Source organism: Trachemys scripta, chromosome 18 (genome assembly GCF_013100865.1).
Source record: "Trachemys scripta elegans isolate TJP31775 chromosome 18, CAS_Tse_1.0, whole genome shotgun sequence".
NCBI lineage: Eukaryota > Metazoa > Chordata > Testudines > Emydidae > Trachemys > Trachemys scripta.
In genome coordinates, this window is record NC_048315.1 from 9869441 (window position 1) to 9890120 (window position 20680).

Sequence of the window (20680 nt, forward strand, 5' to 3'; positions counted from 1 at the left end):
CAACTCATGAGAGTCTAGCGCCATCTGATCCAAATCCTAACCCGTGAAACTGCACCCTCGCCCTAATCTGGACCCAACACCACCTGTTTGGATATTAGCGTTGCTAGAGGCAGATTTAAGCTTTCTTGTTTCGGGCCTATTGCTGCTAAAAGCCTGCCATCGCCCACTAATAATCCCCTGCAACGCAGATGCACTGTCCCTGGGACTTTCAACAGCAGTGAAGTGGGTAGCTGCTCTATAAATGCCTCCCAGGTAGCTGTATGTATTTAAGATGCAGTGAGGGATTCTAGGCTTTCCGGGTTCAGTGGACTCAAATCACATCTGGGGTCAAATCCTCTGCTGTGCTACTCAGCAAAATCTACTCAGTTCAACAGCAATGAGGGAAGTCAGTTCTGGCGCCCACTCTGGGCCAACCTGCACCAGCCCCGGGTTCCCACGGTGTTTCAAGAATCCTAGGGGTTGCTCTAAACTGGGCCAGCTGGCCTCCAAGGGCCTATACGCAGCTGGAAATTGCCAGAGCGCAATGTACTCAGGCCACGGCCCCCCCAGGATTCCCCCTGTGCTGTTGCGGTGAGTGCAGGAGCCAGGTAAGCGGCTCCGGTGCTGCTTGGCGCGCCCTCTTGGTAATGATAATACCTAGCACGGATAGAGTACTTTTCATCTGCCAATCTCAAAGCGCTTTCCCGTGGGGTTTAGGGGAACGAGGCTGAATCCAGCCATCTTCCTGCTTTCTTAACTCAGGTTAATCTCTAGAAGCATCTTTTGTTTAACAGCAAATGTGACTCACTGGGTTTTTTTAAACCTCCTAGATAGAATTACTGGACACTGTTGCCTTAAATCTGCATAGAATCGACAAAGATGTCCAGAGATGCGACCGGAATTACTGGTATTTTACTGCTGCTAACCTGGAGAAACTCAGAAACATCATGTGCAGGTAACACAGCTTGCAAAGCAAACGCGTCTCCTCACTGTACTGCAGCTAACTTGGGTTAATATTAGCTAGTGTGTGCCTCTCCCATCCCTCCAGAGTGCAGTAAGGTAAGGCCAAAAGCATCTAGAGAAAGACGATGAGGTAGGATGGATAGTTTAGTTAAGTCCCAGCTTCAAACTCTCTATCACCTTGGACAAGTTTTGTAATCTACTTTGTTCCCCACCTGTAAAATGGGCATAATGCTTCCCTACCTCCCAGGGGTGTAGCAAAGATCAAATTAATTAAGGAAACTGAGGTGTTCAGATGCTAGAGTGATATTTAAGCGGGTGGGAAGGATACATTTCCAGATCAAACCCCCTCCAGTACCCCAGACCCTGGGAACGGTCATTACTATCCCTTTAACAATGTTGCTGCTAGCGGAGTATCCTGCTCTGCCAGAATAAGTGAGTCCAAAAACTAATGCTTACTTCTCATCGGAAAAGTTTGGATGCTTAGACATTCGAGGCTGTGCGTTGGTTGGGGTTTTCCAGAAGCCTCCAGATTACAGTTTCTGCATCTAAATTACGTGGTATGAGCTACTTTCTGCCCCAGTCAAATGGTATTAGAAGTTTATATAGTGTTTTAAATCTACTTAGTTTCCTAGGGCATGATTCTGAAAGCTGGAATCTGGGGCTGAATTCCCGCTGGCTGTAATATGACTAATATGCAGCTGTCCCCTCACGGAGAATTCCCAGAGCACCTCCCCATAGGGGGTTTTTGGAGCAGTAGGAAGTGCTCTCCCTCACATAGAATGTTGCCAAAAAGCTGTAAGAAAGGATCTCATTCTCTATTAAATTGTAGAGGCTTTTAAGGGTGATTTCTGTAAACACAAGTGGCTTCCTCCTTGGGGAATTCACCCACTGAAGCTACACTTAACATCTACTAAAAACAATCCAGCGGAGGGGATTTAGAGACTACGTTTGCTAGTGTCTCTTCTGTTTCTTTCTTCGTGCAGTTATGTTTGGGAGCACCTGGAGGTCGGATACGTCCAGGGCATGTGTGACCTACTGGCTCCTCTCATGGTTATACTTGATAATGGTAGGCGGGCCGAGTTTTCCTTTTGTAATGCTTTGCCTTGGAACACACTGAGTCAAAAAAGTACCACGTTTGGGAGGAAGTTGTGTGCATTATGTAACGGCAACTCCCCCAACCGGAAGCCTGCAGCGTTCCAGTCATCTTCCTGTTGCGAAGTGACTCACAATGGCCTCTTGGGGATTCCCTATGTATTCTCCTCAGGCTAAAGTTGACTTGTAAACAGAGGTAACAGTATTGTTGTAGCTGCTGGCGCTGCAAACTCACCATGGGATCTGCAAGTCTAGCTGGGTTCCTTCTGCCTCTCAAGTCACCCCCAGTAAGAGAGGCTCTGCAATCAGAACTGACAGTCCAGTGGCCCGCCTCATGTTTTCACCCAGCACTGGTCATGGGGGGAAAACAACAGATTTGGAAGGAGAAAGCTGCCCCCCCCCACCCCCTCTCACACCCCCATTTTACCCTGTAGCATATTGCCTTGTCCAGGACAAACGTGGGTCCCGGGTTTTGCAGCACTCTAATCCGTCCACCTTCTATCCACAGATCAACTGGCATACAGCTGTTTCAGCCACCTCATGAAGAGAATGAGCCAGAATTTCCCCAACGGAGGTGCTATGGACACACATTTTGCCAACATGCGATCGCTAATTCAGGCGAGTCCTCATTGGAAGCAGAAAGCATGTTTGTATCGGCCTTTGTGTCCCACTAGCTTAACGCTGCCCTGCTCTTGGTCAAGTTCTTCCTGCTGATGCAATGAGGTGGTGACCAGGGGCGGCTCCAGGCACGTGCCTGGGGCGGCAAGCCGTGGGGGGGCAGCGTGCCAGTTGCTGTGGGGGCGGCAGTCAGGGAGTCTTCGGCGGCATGCCTGAGGGAGGTCCGCCGGTCCCGTGGATTCGGCGACAATTCGGCGGCGCGGTACACCGAAGCCGCGGGAGTGGCGGACCTCCCACAGGCGCGCTGCCTGACTGCCGTGCTAGGGGCGGCAAAATACATAGAGCCGCCCCTGGTGGTGACCGTTCCATTGGGAGGTTAAGCATCTCAATTCTCGAGTGTCTGTGATCCCAAACGTCCCTTGCTACCTGCATAGGGCAGAGTCCCGTACACAGCTCTTGGCAGGAGCGCTGAGGCTCTCTGGTACAGCACAGCTCTGCCCACAAAGCGCATGGACCAATCCTGCACACCAGCTACAAAGAGTAATGACGACATAGGGGTCTATGGGCTGATTCAATGGGAGAAGGCTCAGGCCCCCCTAGAGCAATTGAGAAGGAAAGAACACTGAATTGTCTTGGCTTTCCTTTGAGCTCGCCTGCAGGGCTTGGACTGACTGGATCTGTATTCTTGAAAGGCTCTTCTGGCTATAACCTTTGGGTGATTTATTTCGCTCCAACATTCCACTGCAAGGCAAGGAAGGTGGGGCGGAGGTCGGGGAAAAGCAGTCAGGAGCAGTGATGGTTTATATCGGGGTAGCCAACCTATGGCATGCATGCCAAAGGCGGCACACGAGCTGATTTTCAGTGGCACTCACACTGCCCAGGTCCTGGCCACCGGTCCGGGGTGGGTTTCATTTTAATTTAATTTTAAATGAAGCTTCTTAAACATTTTAAAAACCTTATTTACTTTACATACAACCATAGTTTAGTTATATATTATAGACTTATAGAAAGAGACCTTCTAAAAATGTTAAAATTATTACTGGCACGCGAAACCTTAAATTAGAGTGAATAAATAAAGACTCGCACCCCCTCTGAAAGGTTGCCGACCCCTGGTTTATATAATCCTGTTTGGGCCTCTGCTTCATTGTGTGTATCTTGAGCAAAGCACGTGTGTGAGAGAGAGAGAGAGAGGGACAAACATGCACATAATTTTTTAGCTGGGTTCATAGAATCATAGAATATCAGGGTTGGAAGGGACCTCAGGAGGTCATCTAGTCCAATCCCCTGCTCTCAAAGCAGGACCAATCCCCAACTAAATCATCCCAGCCAGGGCTTTGTCAAGCGTGACCTTAAAAACCTCTAAGGGAGGAGATTCCACCACCTCCCTAGGGAACCCATTCCAGTGCTTGGGTTATTTATAAGACGATCACAACTCTTTGGGGAAAACCAAACAAACCCCCCCCACACACATCTGATCTCAGTTTTGCAGGGTAAATAGGTTACAAATAATAAGAACAAAACATTATGGTTTTATCGTTTTAAAATTAACAAAGGAAAGATTTGGCATGCAAGGAGGGTGACAGGTACTGAGCTTAACCAGTTAAGATCTAAACACTTCCAATGCTACAAATATGTCTACACCCAGATATTTAGATATGACATTTGATCTTTATAAAATTAGTTTTAACTATATGGGAAGCTTGTGTCTGTTAAAATCATTGGAGACAAAAAACCTCACTGAGTATCTTAAAGGATAAAATTTTAATTAACCAATTTAATTGCAGATTCTCAGAAGAGTCATTGTGTACTTAGAGATTAAGTGTTGTAATTTTGGGGAAGATGTGCTGTATTCGTACGTGTGTCAGTGCTTGAATCCTTGCTTTAAATATGAAAACTCAGCTCAACCTTAATGCAGACTTTGAGATTAAAATAAAAATAATTAGGTTATTCACATAATGTGAAAACATTAACAAGAAGCTATTTTACTTAATACACGTTTATTTATATCCAAATTGGAGGCCCCAATCCTTTAAAGACTTGTGCATGTAGCACTTGTTACCATAAACTGTAAGTAAGCAATATGCTAATAACACTCTAGGATAGGGGCTTCTTAATCAGAGGAAGTTATTTTATGGCACCCCTAGATGTCTCTGTTTATCATTCATCCGGTGGTACTTGGTGGGTAAACTAGCTGAGTGGTTCTCAAGCAGGGGTACACGTACCCCTGAGGGTACACAGAGATCTTCCAGGGGGTCCATCAACTCATCTGATACTTGCCTAGTTTTACAACAGGCTACATAAAAAGCACTGCCAAAGGAATAGACAATGAGTTGTTTATATACTAGACACTGAAATGTAAGTACAATATTTATATTCCAATCGATTTATTTTATAATTAAGTGGTAAAAATGAGAAAGTCAGCCATTTTTCAGCAATAGTGTGCTGTAACCCTTTTGTATTTTTATGCCTGATTTTGTAAGCAAGGCGTTTTTAAGTGAGGTGAAATGTGGGGGTATGCGAGACAAATCAGACTCCTGAAAGGGGTCCAGTAGTCTGGAAAGGTTGAAAGCCGCTGCTAATCCAAACAAACGGTTACATTTGGCTTATTGTGCTGAATGAGCAAATGCATTAGAACAGATCCTGGGCAGTGCAGTTTGCTGAAATTGTATTTCCGTGTCTGGCTGTCCAATATTGTGCCTCTGTGGCAGATTTTAAAGGGCAATAAAAATATCAGAACAGATTAAATAAGGAAGATGGCTAGGAGGGCCAACACATTCAACAATTTCGCTGCCGAACAGCAACTTACTTCAGAACCTTGGGCGGGCATCAGTGAAAGAGGCGCTCACTCACTAGCCCGTCAATTGGCCTCTGGGAGAAATCATCTTAACATTGATTTGCTTCCGTATTTTATGGATCTTCCATACTGCAGCGAGTTAGACTATGAATTGTAAGTAGAGATTACTCCATATAACAAAATGGAGCCGATTATACAATCTAGTCCTGCACTCCTTAAATGGGTAATTCTGTGGAAATCAGTGAGACCACTCCTGAGAGTCAGGCTTGCAGGACTGGATGCATCATTAGCTTCTTTGAACTTTTCGACCACAATGCAGGCTGGTAGATGTCTGTTATTTGTATTGTTGGGCCCCACCATTTTAGGTGCTGCACAAATGTATAACAAACAAATGGTCTCTGCTCCAAAGAGCTTCCATGGCAAGTGACCGACACATCTTGATTTGTGCCGTTTGGGTTTGTGGTTTTTATAAATGTCGGCGCACACGAGCCAGCCCTTAAAATAGCTGGGATGACCTGCTGCCGACATTCAAGCAGTAGCTCCCAATCTTTTTTCCCCTCCCATGAGCCCCACGTTTAGAACTGCAACCAGTTTGGGGACCCCTCTGGGGCATCATGGCTGCCAAACCGGTGCTTTACCGCGCTGCAATGACTAACCATTGCTTTGACATACCGGAGCGAGGGCAGGTGGTGAAATAGGGTCTGCCAAGAACTCAGGCCACGGAGGGAGAGATTTTCAAAAGGTGCAGATGGGACCTTAGGATGCTGCTGCTGCAGACAGGTAACAGCCCTATCCCTTGGGGACCTTAAAGAGCTCTATAAATATCAACCTGCCTGCTACCGCCCGGCGAGGAAAGTAAGGGTAATCCTCATCGTACAGATGAAGAGATTGAGGCACAGAGAACTTAAATGACATAGTCAAGGACACGCAGTGGCAAAGTAGGCAATAAAAGCCTGCAGTCCTGACGTCTTCTGCCCTGCTGTATCAGTCCCATCCTGTCTCTCCCCCCTCCCCCACGTGAGACGTTAAGGGGCTAGAGTGATCAGACACCCCACATTCAGCAATATTAATCTGGTTTTTGAAGTGCCGACCGAACAGCTGTACACAACTGCCACCCCCCTGCCCGTGTGCTGGTGGGAACTCAGCTAAACATCTGCAGCTGGGGTATGTTGCCATTGCTGTCCGCTTCAGTGAAACTCAGCCTCTTTCTGAGGAGCTGGCCCCACAGGTTTATACAAACTTCCTACCCTGTTTTTCTGTACCCTTGTGAGCAAAGATTTTGTTCCTCTTCCATCACAACTGCTCCAAACCAAGGGGCTGGATGCTCTGTCCCACTGTGGCCACGCTGAGCTGTATTCCGGTTGGGGGTGACCAGGGGAGAATTCCCCTGCTGTAGGGGAAGTCTCAGCTGTCATAAAGCTGGTGGAGATAACCTCCTCCACCAGCTCTCTTCCCCTCCCACCTCGGGTGGAGGGTCACGACAGGGAGGGAGACAGAGAGGTAGTGGTGTTAGAGCAGCTAAGGAGCTACTCTAACCACACGGTCAGGCTGGGTGGGGCACAGAGAATCAGCTTGAAGCGTTTGGGACTGGTGCTGTCGGAGGCAGGAGACTGACGTTTAAAGGTTTTGTTTTGTTTTCCAGATTCTAGACTGTGAGCTCTTTGAATTGATGCACCAAAACGGAGACTACACCCACTTTTACTTTTGCTATCGCTGGTTCCTGCTTGATTTTAAAAGAGGTAATAACACTCAGAGCCTGACGTCAGGGGCGTGTAATGCAGCGAGCAGCTGTGGGGGTTGGTTTTAGGGGTAGGAATGGTCAATAGAGGCCACCATGCTCATGCCAAGGACCCTACGTATAATTCTCAATTTGCCTTCTAACAACTCAGCCCAGCAATAGCTCTGAAGATAGTACAAGGCACCTAGCACAACCCAGTCTTGGTTGGGCCCTGTAGGTGCTACCATATTACACATAATCCTCTATCCCAGGGGTGGCCAACCTGAGCCTGGGAAGGAGCCAGAATTTACCATTGTACATTGCCAAAGAGCTACAGCAATACGTCAGCAGCCCCCAATCAGCTCCCCCACCCCACTCCCCGCGCCTCCCACCCACTGGCAGCCCCACCAATCAGCGCCTCCTGCTCCCTTCCCACACCTCACGATCAGCTGTTTCGTGGTGTGCAGGAGGCTCTGGGGGGTAAGGGAGGGGGTGGAGTGGGGGCAGGGCGTGTGGCAGAGCCAGGGGTTGAGCAGTGAGCACCCCCCTCATTGGAAAGTTGGCGCCTTGTAGCTCCAGCCCGGGAGTCAGTGCCTATACAAGGAGCCGCCTATTAATTTCTGAAGAGCCGCATGTTGGCCACCCCTGCTCTATCCCAAACACCAAGATGTCCACTCCCAACATTAAACAGAAGTGTATCATAACCAGTCGCTACAACCCAAGAGACGCTGCTTGCTGTAGAACAAGTCAATAGTTCATTTAAACACACACGCCAGCTTTCCCCAGATCAGATGCTTAAAGAAATGTTAACACTCAGCTATGAAAAGTACCGATGTTCACATGCTTTAAGTGTGGGTCTTGCCGAGAAGCGATGGAAGAGGAGAAAAAACGAGAGCCTGTCTGTGGGGTCTCTCTCTCGCTGGAGCAGCTGTCAGATGGTGGGTGGGGAAGAGGATTCTGAAGGGACCCCCAAGTCCTCCTCCAACGAGGACCACCACCAAACGCACGCTGTAGACCAGGGATACTCAGACGGAGGCTGATGAGCTGCAAGTGGCTCTTTACCCCACATGGGATTAAAACACTGTGTGATTTCATTAAATTATTAACCAATCAGGATGCTTTTACGATCTGATTAACCCATCGTAGTTGATAAAAATAATAATACGTGGCCTGTCATTTTGCTGTGAGCATAATCTATATAAAAACAAAGTAGTTCCCCATCATACTGTTTCAATGTGAATATATAGCACGACAGTAAATGAAACAATGAAGTCACATGACTTTTGGGTCATGTTGATGGCTAATTTGGCTCCTGAACCACTGAGTCTTACTGCTGCAGAACCTACACAGTCACTGGGCCCAGGTGTTCTGAGAGTTTCGAACTGTTCGAGCCAGACTCTGCTCGCGGGCACGTCGGTGGAAATCTGAAGTAACCCCACTGCTTTCTGTGGACTTGCTCCAGTTTCCACCAGCATCCGATAGCCCTTACTGGTCTGTTTCTGCGTCTGATTCATGCCTCACTGCCTGTATCCCCAACAACATTGACAAGAAGCAGCTACTCTCAGCCCAGCAAAATACAGAAACTGCCATGAGACCTTTATGGCTTGTTCTTTGCTGTAACAATTCCTGTGCACCCTTTTGAAAGCCACAACCTCAGCAGAGCAGACAGTGCTTTCAAACCCTCAAGGAAGCGAGGTTGTTTGTTGTTAATGAATAGTGAAGATTTAGGATTAGAAGCCCCAGTCAAAATTGGGGCCCTACATATTGTCCATAAACAAAGTAAGAGCTGATACCTGGTGCAACGACCTTAGGGCTAGATTTTTAAAAGCATCTAGATGCCTCAAGCCATTGAAATAAATGGGAAATGGGCACCTAGATACTTTTGAAAATCCAACTAGGCCTCAAAATACCTTTACACATCTGGTCCCTAGCATCTAAATCGACAAGGCAGAGGAAGGGGAAACTGGAGCCTGATTCCAGCTCTGCCTCTGACCTGCATGGGGACAAGTCACTCCACCTCTCTGCCTCTCAGAGCACACTGACTGACTCCTTTGTGTCTGTCTTGCTCAGAATGTGCTCCAGGCCACTGAGATTATACACCTAGTGGTAAACTCGTGTCTGTTATTACATGCCTACACTGTGATCTGTATTTACTTTGTATGTCTTGCGAAATTACTAGTTAATTGTCTCATAATCTACGAAAAAATCTCATCTACTCCCATAACCCCCCTCTCTGCTGGTTATATTTTGCTTTTTACTCAAGACCCACAATGGAACTAGTCAGTTTCTAGTCTCCAGGGAGCAGCCCAGTGCTGTTTAAATCCCCGGTGTTGGAAGGGAACGTTTCATTCCCAAAAGGGAGATCTGTCGTTTTATTTTTCAATCTAGAAACTGTTTCATAGGAAGTTTTGTATAAACAAAAACTCAGAACCAAAGTAAGCTCATTCGTTGACAGCGCCCTGAGCCTGTATAACCACTAAGGAGCAGGTTTTGCCACCATGACTCATGTGAGTGTCAGAATCTGTCTTCTAGTATTGTTTGACCACTGCCTAAGGCCCTAGAAAAGATGTCCTTTGAGAAACAGAAATGGTCAGCTTGAATAATCCGATGCTCTTGTAATGTTTATTCCCATTCAGAATTGTTGTACGAGGATGTATTTACAGTGTGGGAAGTTATTTGGGCAGCAAAGCACATCTCTTCAGAACATTTTGTCCTTTTCATTGCCTTAGCACTAGTGGAGGTCTATCGCGAGATTATCCGTGATAACAACATGGACTTCACCGATATCATCAAGTTTTTTAATGGTAAGAGATGGGTTGTGTTTTTTTTTTAAAAACCCATTGATAAAAAGCAGCTGAATTGTGTCATTCTCCTGTCCTTCCCCCTTCCCCATTACTGTCTGGTGGGTTTTTTAGATCAGGGTGTGGGAAATAGGCCAAGATTTTCTAGTGATTCTGGGTCTGAACACGTTAATGGGCCTGTTTTCCAGAGGGTGGGTGTTCTGCCCTTTTCAAAAGCTAGGACTCTTAAGAAGGTGTCTCAAGGTGGGCACCCAAAAAACAGAGGAACCCAGACTCACTCCTCACTCACAGCCAGTGTTTATCTGCAGGTAACCTCTCTGGTGGCCGTAGATCAGGGGTTCTCAACCTTTTTCTTTGAGCTCCCCGCCCATGCTCTAAAAACTCCACGGCCCAGCTGTGCCCCAACAACTGTTTTTCGGCATATAAAAGCCCTGGCTAGCAAAGCTAAGTTGCTCAGGCTTTGGTTTCAGCCCTGCACAAGGCGCTGCAGCTTTCTGCCATGGGCCCCAGCGAGTCTAACATTGGCCCTGGTTGGCAGACACACACACACACACCCCGGAACCTGCTCGCAGCCCCCCTTGTGGCCCCGGACTCCTGGTTGAGAACCGCTGCCGTAGATTGGGAGCTATGTGGGTGATGGAAGAAAATGGGTTTTCAAGGCTCAGGGGCAGCCAATTCTCAGAAGAGTTTCTACTTTTTTTGTTGGAGAAAGTTCCAGGGTGGCTATAAAACTTCTGTCCAGTGGGCAGCATGAGAATGTTTTAACATAGATGGAAGTATGAGACTTGTATTGCGACCGAGGAATGGGTGTGAAGGTCAGCTGTATGGTTCAAGATTACCAGAGTGCTAGCCTATTCCTCCTCCAATCCCTATGGCTGTAGGGATTTTCCCCAGCACTAAAACTGAAACAAAAGGGATTATTAGCACTGCAGGTAGGATCTCTCGACTGTTAGCCCCCAAGGATTAATCCTGGAACTTTGATGACACCGTTGAATGTGCAAGTCACCAGTCATGCAGTGCTTTCGATGGCTGCACGGATGTGTCTCACTGGCTTGCAGGAGCCTGAACGCCTGAGGCTGGCAGGTACAAATCGGTGTCTGTCTCTCTTGTAGAAATGGCGGAGCATCACAATGCCCAGGAAATCCTGATGATCGCAAGGGGCCTCGTCTACAAAGTGCAAACACTGATTGAAAACAAGTGACCGCAGACTGAAAGGGAAACGGGCTTAGTACTGACTGTGGGACGAAGCATTTCTTGCACTGTAACTTCAGATGATGTTTTAATTGCATCTTCCATGTAATGTAGTAAATAGTCCAGAGATTTGTAATAGACTTTTAAAACAAACGAAATTTTCCACCACCAGATGATGAGGTTTGTGTTTGATAGTCCTTGTTATGCTCACTTGGTATTGTGAGGCAAAACTTTTTTTTTTTTTTTTTTTTTTTGGCATTCTACCCTTTCCTAGTCTCTAGATATCGTCCAGCTCCATGTCTGAGATACAGAAGGAATTTTGGTTTTTGGAGTCCTATATTGACCTATCAGACCCTTAACACACTAGGAATATTTTGTGCTTGACCAAAACTTCCTGGCATGCAGACTTAAGGCCCCCAATTCAACACCCAGTGAAGTCTGTGAGCTCTGGGTCGGGATCTTAGAAAAGCAAATGGTGTGGAGCTCACCTAGGATATGTGAAAGGCTGCCCCAGCTCCCAAGAGTGTTCTTGGCCGTATGAGGACTGTCCATCCCATTATCTAGAACCATTTGTAATCAGGTTAGAAATCATGCCGTTGAAGAGAATAAAAACACCCTGTCTCCGAGAACCAGAGAAGCCAAGCCAGTTTACTCAGAAAAATCCTGGTCAAATATCTTCACTAGGCCAAAACATGACGGGTGTGAATCCACAGTGACTCCTGGCAGTATATCCTTAGCTGCAGCATATCTACAGGGACATGCGAGTCAGGTACGCTTAGGCCAACCATCTGTTTCAGCTGGTACTAGAAGAGGATTAAAATCGGAGGGGGCAACTTGTAAATTGCTGCCTCCAGAGATACAAGATGCTACATCATCCTGTCCAGACTGTTTGCTAACATTTCAGTGAAATTGGTCTGAGAAGACATTAAGAACAATTTTCAGTGCCCACGGCCCTACTTCAGCAAAGCACCATAGCATGTGATTAAATCCACCCCAAGGCGCTGACCACTACACATTTGCTTAGTGTGGTGCTGAATCTGGGCCAGAAAGATTATAGTCTCTTGAAGGGTAGGAGCTGGCTTTTTGTTCTGTTTGGAGAGTGCCTAGCACAATAGGGTTCTGGGCTGGGGCCCCAAGGTGCTACCACCATTTAAATAATTGTAATAAAAAAAGGATCCAGCTACCAGGGATACATTTCTGCTACCCTGTCCCACACTAAGTAGTCAGTACCTTACTCTGCAAGTATTCCAAGGTGGCAGAATCTGGCCCTATATAGTTTACACTTCCAGGTTAGAAATCTGGCTTAGTGCATAGGCAATTAAGCTCCTGCTCCTGTGGTTGGATCTCCCACTCCTGCACCTATGTGGAGTGAGGCAAGCGCAGGGGGATTTGCAACAGGAAAATGGAGGGCAGGAGTGGGGCTTTAACGTACTGTAGAACCTCACGAATACATGTGCCCTGCAGTTTGCACACCTGACTTCTCAGAGAGCTTTAGAACCTATCTTATTAGAACTTCATGACTTCTGAAAAATAAAATCCAGGCGGTCACTAATTCCCATGGAGGTGTCAGCATTTGCCGGATTAACAAAGTGTATTTTATTGGGCTATCCTTTATTTTATTGCATTTGCTGTCTCTGGAATGTTTCCATGTAAACATGCAATAGTTCTCTCTGTCATTCGCTTGTATTCCTGAGGTCCTACAGCCTTCATTTCCGGCTGTAAAGTTTATAGTGATGGCACAATACTTACACCTTCTCCGCTGGGGTAAGGAGTTGTGACAATTTGCACCAGCCGAGGAGCTGTCCTCGGGCTTTCGTCTGGCAAAAGTGTAGTGTCAGTGTGTTTATATCTCCACAGTGTCACCACAAAGACTATAGTACATGCCTAGATCCAAGACATACTGTGAGAGTCTTCAAACTGATCAGTTAGATTGAAAGTTTAATGATACAGCAGGAAGAGAATTATCACTGTGCCAGCATGAGAGAAGATCTGATCCTAATGAACGTCTAATGAAGTTACCCGTTGATTTCACTAGAACAGGCACGTGGGCACTTTTTAAAAAAAATCCAGAAGCACAAGTCCCACTGACTTGCAATGGGACTTGTGCTCCTAAATCATTTACGCACTTTTGAAAATTCCATCCTTTGCCAATGTGCCTCAATATTAAAGATGGTCAAATCTCTTCCAAGAGAGCTATTAAAATTAAATTTAGCCCTGGATCCAAACACCCTTAAGTTGAGATCATCTTGAGTTGCTCTCATTGGAGATCATCTTGAGATGCTCTCATTGGAGATCATCTTGAGAGTCCTTTTGAAAATTCTACTCTCAAAAGGTAAGACTGCAGGCGTGACTTTGCGCCCATTGGAGTCATTGGTGAAACTCCCCCTTGGACTTAGTGAAAGCAGAGTTAGGCCAACCCTAAGGACTTCTGGAAAGCTCACCCATCACATATTGGTCTATCTTAGATGATCTTTAACGGATTTCTTTTAGGAAGGGAATAAATCAGTGTTGTATGTTTGAAAATACAAAAGAAAAACTCTACCCAAATTTCAGCAGTAGAACTAACAGGACCAGAGTTAGAAAAATACTAAACATTCAAGTGTTGTTTTTACTGGCTAGTATTAGAACCGTGACTGTTTACCCATTGTTTCACTTGCATCTTTTACACAGTATAAGTTGTTTGTGAAACCGATGCATTTCTGAAACAGATTATGATCCACAAGTGGCCCACTGTGAAATTTGAGGCACATTATCCTCAGTTACAGTCTGTGCAAAGATACAGATTGAATTATGCCAAAGAATCAGTACAGGACACTCATTCCTCTTTGTTATATTTTTACAAATCAAGAAAAATAAGTTTCAGATGTATAAAGACACAACAAACTTTTGTATCCTTAATATTATGAGACTATACAGTATCTCCACCTTGTTATAAAATAAAATGGGTAGAGGCCCTTATTCTCAGATTTTTTTTGAAAAAAATAGTAAAAGATGTTTAAATATAGAGTTGAAGATGTATAAATCTGTAATGTGCCCATACCTCGTGACGTTAGGGGGAAGTCACTTTTAAATTTGATCCCCTTTCTGTAGACCTTTGACTTTGGTGAATGAGGATTTGTCATTCATGCCTTACTTGATCAAGCTGCCCAGAAAATGGTGTGTTCAAAACTTCCTTGTTCGGTCAAAAAAAACCCACCCCCCACTCTCACCCCCACCCCCACAGAATATTGTTGCAACAACATCCTGGCTACACTAGTCTGTCTGTCCATCTGATCTGTGCCATTTGTATAGTTTCTTGGTCCTTTAAGAGGACTGTCCGTCATTTCAGATACACCCAAATATCATGCAGTCAGTTACCACTATCAACTTTCATGGGACCTGAACTAAGGAGAGAAATGAGACATTTTAAGGTGACCTGTTCCTTTGTGATTTCACAAAATAGGGCAGAGGAAATCTCGGTGTATTTTGAAATGCCTCTCAGTCTTCATTCATTCCAGGAATGAACTGCTCCCTACCCTCCCTTCTAGCTGATACATAAAGATCCCCCCTCTCCTTGCTTCTTTTCCATGGGAAAAGCTGCTGATTGCAGGATGGTGCCGTCTTACATCTGAACCATCCTGACTTTCCCCAGGGCTTCATTCTCTCTGCAGAATGATGCATCAGCTGTTCAGCAAGAATCCATTCTGCACTGGTGGAGAAGTACATACAGAAGTATGTCAGCAAACAGCACATGGGCAAGAACGCCCGCTACTGGTCCTTTGAAATTGAGGACTAGAGCGTCTTCCCAAAATGCAGTTCATTAGCGTTGAAGGGAGGTGCACCCCAGGCACTGCAGAGATGATGGGCGAAGTGACGGGTATTTAAAGCGCTCCTGCTAGCCAGTAGCACTGCTTAGTCAGTTCTTTGAGCTGGGTTTTACTGAATTCATAGAACAGGGAATGAGGAAAAGACAGTGGTTTAAATAAAGAAACCAAACCAAAACGATTTAAATTAAATGTTGGCAAAGTGGTAAACCGTTCCTTTCTAAGGTGAGTCGTGCTAACTTCCCTTGAGTAGTCTCGCTGATTTTAGTGGGATTATCCAGATGAGTAAAAGCAGCCGGATTTGGCCCTAAAAGATGTTAAGACTATGCAATGTGTCGCTGTATCGGTGGTTATTGGAGCAATGAGTTAAAAAGGCCCAAAAGTCTCTCTTAAAACAGTAGGCTGCCTTGGGAAGATACCAGTGGATCTATGAAAGAAAAATAAATTGAGTGCAACCAACTTAATGATTGTTTCTTTGAATTCCTGGGATGCATCGTAGCATCGCTCTCAGATCTTTGCCTACTTTTCCAAGCTAGCAGGTTTCATCCAGGAGCAGTTCGTTAGATCTAGCTAGCCATTTGTTCTGAGCTGGTAGCCGAACACCTTAAAAGCTGCACCTTGCATTTTCAGGACAAAGAAGGGTCAAAATTTGCATACGAGTCAGGTGTATGCAAAAGGACCAAAGTTAGATGGGTGGTGGGAGACTGTTAAAGGGGAAGGAGCCCTTTTGAAACCTAGAACTCAATGCCAAAATAAAAGGCATTTGGAGGGGGAGGAGAACAGTTACCATCCAATAATTTGGGAACGCTCAAGATTAAATTAACAACAAAAACATTCTGTTGCTGGCGTGTTAAGCCACCTAAAACCACTATTATTTATAGCTTGGTGTCAAATTGTATTATAGACCAATGCATGGTTGCCGGAGGGGCTTCCCAAATGCTTTGCAGTTTGTGTATCTGTTTGTTCTTTTGAAAGGTGAAAACAAATTCCATTCAAAATCCCGCCAGGAGAAAAAAATCTCTCCAAGAAACCCAGCCTGAAGAATTTTTGTTAAAAAAAAAAAAAATCTGCACTATTTTTTGTTTGGAATGTACTATACAACTCTTTACTACGTAAAAAAAAAAAAATCTCTGCAAACGTCGTATCTGTTCTGCATAATTGTATTTTATGACTATTGTGCATTGCCTTATTTATTTTTTGTCAGGAGCAGAATATTTTTCCTTTATTGCTCAAAATTATTTATCTTTAAATGTAACATATGAATAAATACATATTGTCAAGGCTTTTTTGTGAACTTTAGTCTCATTTAAGGGGGGGGGTCAAAAGCTGAACAGAGAACGCTGACATGCTTATGGCTGAATAGTAAGTGATCTGTAATTAAGTTTCCATGCATAATCTGCATGGACTATTGTACTACGCCGCCCTTTTCAAAGTAAGTAGGTCACCACCAAATAGATTTTTAAAGGTTCCCTGAATAACTTCAACCATTATCCAGTGCATGCATGCATTATATATAACCCCCCATCCCCCACACCAGACTGTGTTGCAGTTAAGCAACTGGGATTTTTCCTTGGACTGTAATGGGAGTGGTGTTTAGGCTGAAGGATTTTCCTACAACTTTAGGGCCTGATCGCAACATTAATTCAACAAAGCTAATGAGCGGCCAGGCTGGCTCCTTTTCCTCCTTAATTGTTCCCTTTACTCTCTTTCCAGTGGACCCACCAACTTCTCTTCCAGGCTTGCTGCCTGCTGCCGATATACTTTAAAACAAAACCCAAACTCTTTAGTCTGTCTATTTTTTCTTCACGTTCCCATCTTACATGTTAATAACCCATTTACCTTCCTTGCTAGTGGCTTTGTTCAGGCTGCCTTTCCATTTTTTAAGGATACCTTGGTCACGCTTTCTAATTAAAAGTAGTTTATAAAGGGGGTTTATATAGATGGTTAATAAATGGCTAATCAGAGCTGAATAGACTGCTTATAACCATCTACAGCAACTCCTGCTGAGGTGCTTATAACCATCAAAACACAGACCTCCAATGTCCATCTCGTAATCATTTGTTCACCCTTACAAAAATGGAACCTTCATATAAAAAGTGTGACCAATAACTTTGGTGCTCATAATCTTTCACCCATTTAATCCCACTTCTTTTCTCACCTTGCCTTCCTGTTTAAGGGAATGCACTAATGCTTTCTGAGCTACAGAGCTGCTTCACACTGAGGTTGAGTTTTACTTCCCTCATTTGGGTCTTTTTGATTAGCTCCCTCTTCTATCCAAAGTCTGCCTTTTGAAGACTTTCAAGCTCTACAGCTAGTTTTTGGTAGGATCTCAGACAACAGCGAGTTTACGCTGTCGTCACTGGCTCACCCGTAGCATTACTTCGAACTAAGAGCGCAGCTTCTTGCCTCATCTACAATTAGCTGTTCTAAGAAGCAACAAGTTAAAGGTGTTGAGAAATTCTCTCTCTAAATGGTGTTCTCAGTTGGTAAAATGCCACATTAGAAGCGAGTAGGTGAAGTCACCCAATATTATTAGAATTTTTTTTTTGCCCCTTTGATCTTATTCAACACTGTGCACATATTATCATTCTGTTCCAGAGACAGGTAATGTAACTCTCTTGTATTTGTATCCATACTGATCGTACCACGTGCTCCTCTCCACGGAGAGACGCTCTCGCATAAGATGATACCGACTCTTGGAGGTGTAGCGCGATGCCCCTAATCTGCCCTTTCCTGTATAGTTTATAGCCAGGTGTTACAGTACCCATTGATTTGTCAGAAAGGCCTATTATGTCAACTATCAGAGGGGTAGCCGTGTTAGTCTGAATCTGTAAAAAGTAACAGCGGGTCCTGTGGCACCTTTAAGACTAACAGAAGTATTGGGATGCAAGACATCTGAAGAAGTGAGGTTCTTACCCACGAAAGCTTATGCTCCCAATACTTCTGTTAGTCTTAAAGGTGCCACAGGGCCCTCTGTTACTTTTTATCATGTCAACGTGCTTCTTCCACTGTCAAGGACTCTAGCCCATCTCCACTTGCTTTTTAGCTCCTCAACATGGGATATTGACTTCTATAGGTTTTATTTTTCTGCCAGGTATCTTATTTTCATACCGCACTCCTTCATTCAGTACCCTTTCTCTGGACTGTACCTCTGCAATCCTAACCTAGGCAACTCCAGCAGAGGTGTGACTTTTGTCCTATCTTTTATTCCTGGCTACAGAGTTATCTCCATAGCTACTGGCACCTGCTTGGCAGGTGTTGTCTTTGATCTGGATACGCCCTTGCCCTTGCTGGTTTCCCCAGCACCGCACATTCACCATGCTGTTGGTCTAAACTATCTGATGCAAATCCGTGTCAATTTCTTGTGAGCACGGTCTGGTTCTCTGTGGTTACGATGGAGCCCGTGTCTTCACCACCAAGTTCCCCGGTGCCTAATTACATTTGAAACTCTTTCATCTTCTCAGTCACACATTAAGGCTTGGATTTGGGAGCCTAATTCCCTTAGCCTCTGGCCTGACCCACTGAAATTCCCCTGAACATGGAACCAGCTGAGAGGCGGCAGCTGGCTTGAACCAATCTAAACTAAGGATTCAAGACTCCTCTCTCTGTCTCATAGCTACCAGTACGGGCTCCTCCCTGACACGAATTGCATTCAGAGATCCAGCAGCTTTGCACAGGAGAGGCAAGCCACTCAGCAGTTCATGATCACACCACACACCCAGCTAACGATCACGCCCACCCCCTTGCCGCTCTCTGGCTCAGGCTGTAGTGTGTTTTCTAAATAAAGCCTCTGCTACCTGGGTTTGTCCATATCAAAGTACCATAGACTAGAGGGGACTTTTAAAGCCACCTTGTTGATGGTGAGGATGTAACTGGAGCTTCCATTATTGCTCCATCAGGCAGTTTTACATCCCAGGACCACCACTAGGGGCTGCCCTCAAACCAAAGATGATGAGACATTTTTCAACCAGTAAAGTTATTCACTGATTTTTTTACATGAGAAATGCTAAGTAAAACCAGGAACTTTAACTCTTCTCCTTGTCCTCCTTCCTCCCCCCACCCCCCTGTGCCAAAAAAAAAAAAAAAATCAGCAAGCGGATTAGATTCATGGCCGGAAGGGACCATTATGATAATCTAGTCTGACCTCCTGTATAACACAAGCCATAGAATTTCACCACGTTATCCCTGTACTGAGCCCGGTCACTTGGGTTTAACTGAAGCATAACTTGTGTTGGGCTAAAGAAACACAACAGATCTGGGGAGGGGTGGGGGTGGATCTATGTGTTTTGCTAGAAAGCGGATGATTTTAGGATCTTTACGGCAAAGAACGCTCTTTCCTGTAGTTCTTTCCCGCTCAGACTTTGCTCTTATACAATATAAGGCCCGTCAACCTCCAGGTATCAAACCACTTATTCTAAGATATTATTTTTCAAACTTACTTACCCAGCCAATTACACAAAGGACGTTCAATAGAACTATGCTAGACACAATAGCCTTTATTACTGACATTTTTCACATTTTGATCAGCTGGGCTAAAAATCCACAAGGCAGTATTAAAGTAGATACACACAATATGTACTACAGGCTACTTTTGTGTGCAAACTCTCACGTACAAAGTTGTGCTCCCAAAAATGTTTCTAGAGAATTAAGACAAGACATTCATGGTATGAACTGTAGAATGCAGTAGTGTCAAAGTATCCACCCATAATACTTCTGGAGCGCCCAGGCGTTAGGAATCCTGTTTACTCCACAGGGAAAAAAATAATCAGTTTTTCTATGCGTGCTTAGCCTTAAGACTCTCCACAGCTCTGTTAAGTCACTAGACACTTAGAAGTGCAACATTAGGATTTATTTGTCCTACAGGGGACAAACTTTAAAAAAAAAAAAAAGAGAGAGAGAGAGAGTCCTGATTTTGCATAGTAATATCATGGAGACCGACACAAAATTTATTCCAAATAAGAGATTTTTCCATAATTCATTCCTACAAGAGTTTTTGCCTGCCACCAAGGACTGCACTAGTAAGACACCGTTGTCTACCATGCAGTGCCAGCACTTAACTCCCTCTGGGGGTGAACGTGGGGAGACATATAGCAACTCTTACACAGGGAGGAAAGCGGACATATTTTTTGACACACGCGCGCCCTATGCTTTGCAGTCTCCCACCCTGGCATTAAGATCTTTATGCTGAAAACAAATGGTCACAACTAAACTAGTGAGCACAACTTCAACCTGTCAAAAAAGCCACACAGCTTTAAGATGGAACACCATCCGCCAAACTAGTGGGGCTTTAAAGTCCATTTTTAACGTGTTCGTGGGTATAAAACAAAAGACGTGAACACTCCCGCTGTGCATTCCAGAGAGGAAGCCTGCAGCAGTGCACTGTAAGTTGTGAGCCAAGAATGGATTAGGCCCTATATAATTTGACGACATTTCGAGAGCATTGGCAGAAGAGGAACAGCCCTTTCTCATGCCAGTGGGAACGAATACTGGACGAATTGCCTATTAAATAGTATCTAATTAACCAAATCCACTTCAAGCTAACAAGGCGTACTGAAAATAGAGTAACAATGTTGCAGCAGAAAGGCCTTTGTTAGAGGTTTAGAAATCAAATGGGGCATAATTAACAGCATCTCAGAAGTATGTAGGCCGGGCATGGAGACAGGACCCAGAGGTCTGACAACGGGGAGCTGCTGATACCGTGAGATCATGCTCAAATACAAGG

General features: G+C 44.9%; 1 protein-coding gene across 4 annotated transcripts in view; it reads left to right on the forward strand.

The window, feature by feature from the left end:
* SGSM2 (small G protein signaling modulator 2) overlaps window positions 1-16241 on the forward strand; it is a 136797-nt gene extending 120556 nt beyond the window's left edge. For 3 of the 4 annotated variants that reach the window (XM_034752868.1, XM_034752869.1, XM_034752871.1), the window contains 6 exons: window positions 810-934; window positions 1926-2008; window positions 2543-2652; window positions 7089-7185; window positions 9800-9967; window positions 11077-16241. In XM_034752868.1, the coding sequence (XP_034608759.1) occupies window positions 810-934; window positions 1926-2008; window positions 2543-2652; window positions 7089-7185; window positions 9800-9967; window positions 11077-11165 (672 nt within the window). In that variant the 3' untranslated portion in view covers window positions 11166-16241. The remainder of the gene's footprint in view (window positions 1-809; window positions 935-1925; window positions 2009-2542; window positions 2653-7088; window positions 7186-9799; window positions 9968-11076) is intronic. The other variant, XM_034752870.1, reaches the window with a different exon arrangement.
* Window positions 16242-20680: the final 4439 nt, after the last annotated feature.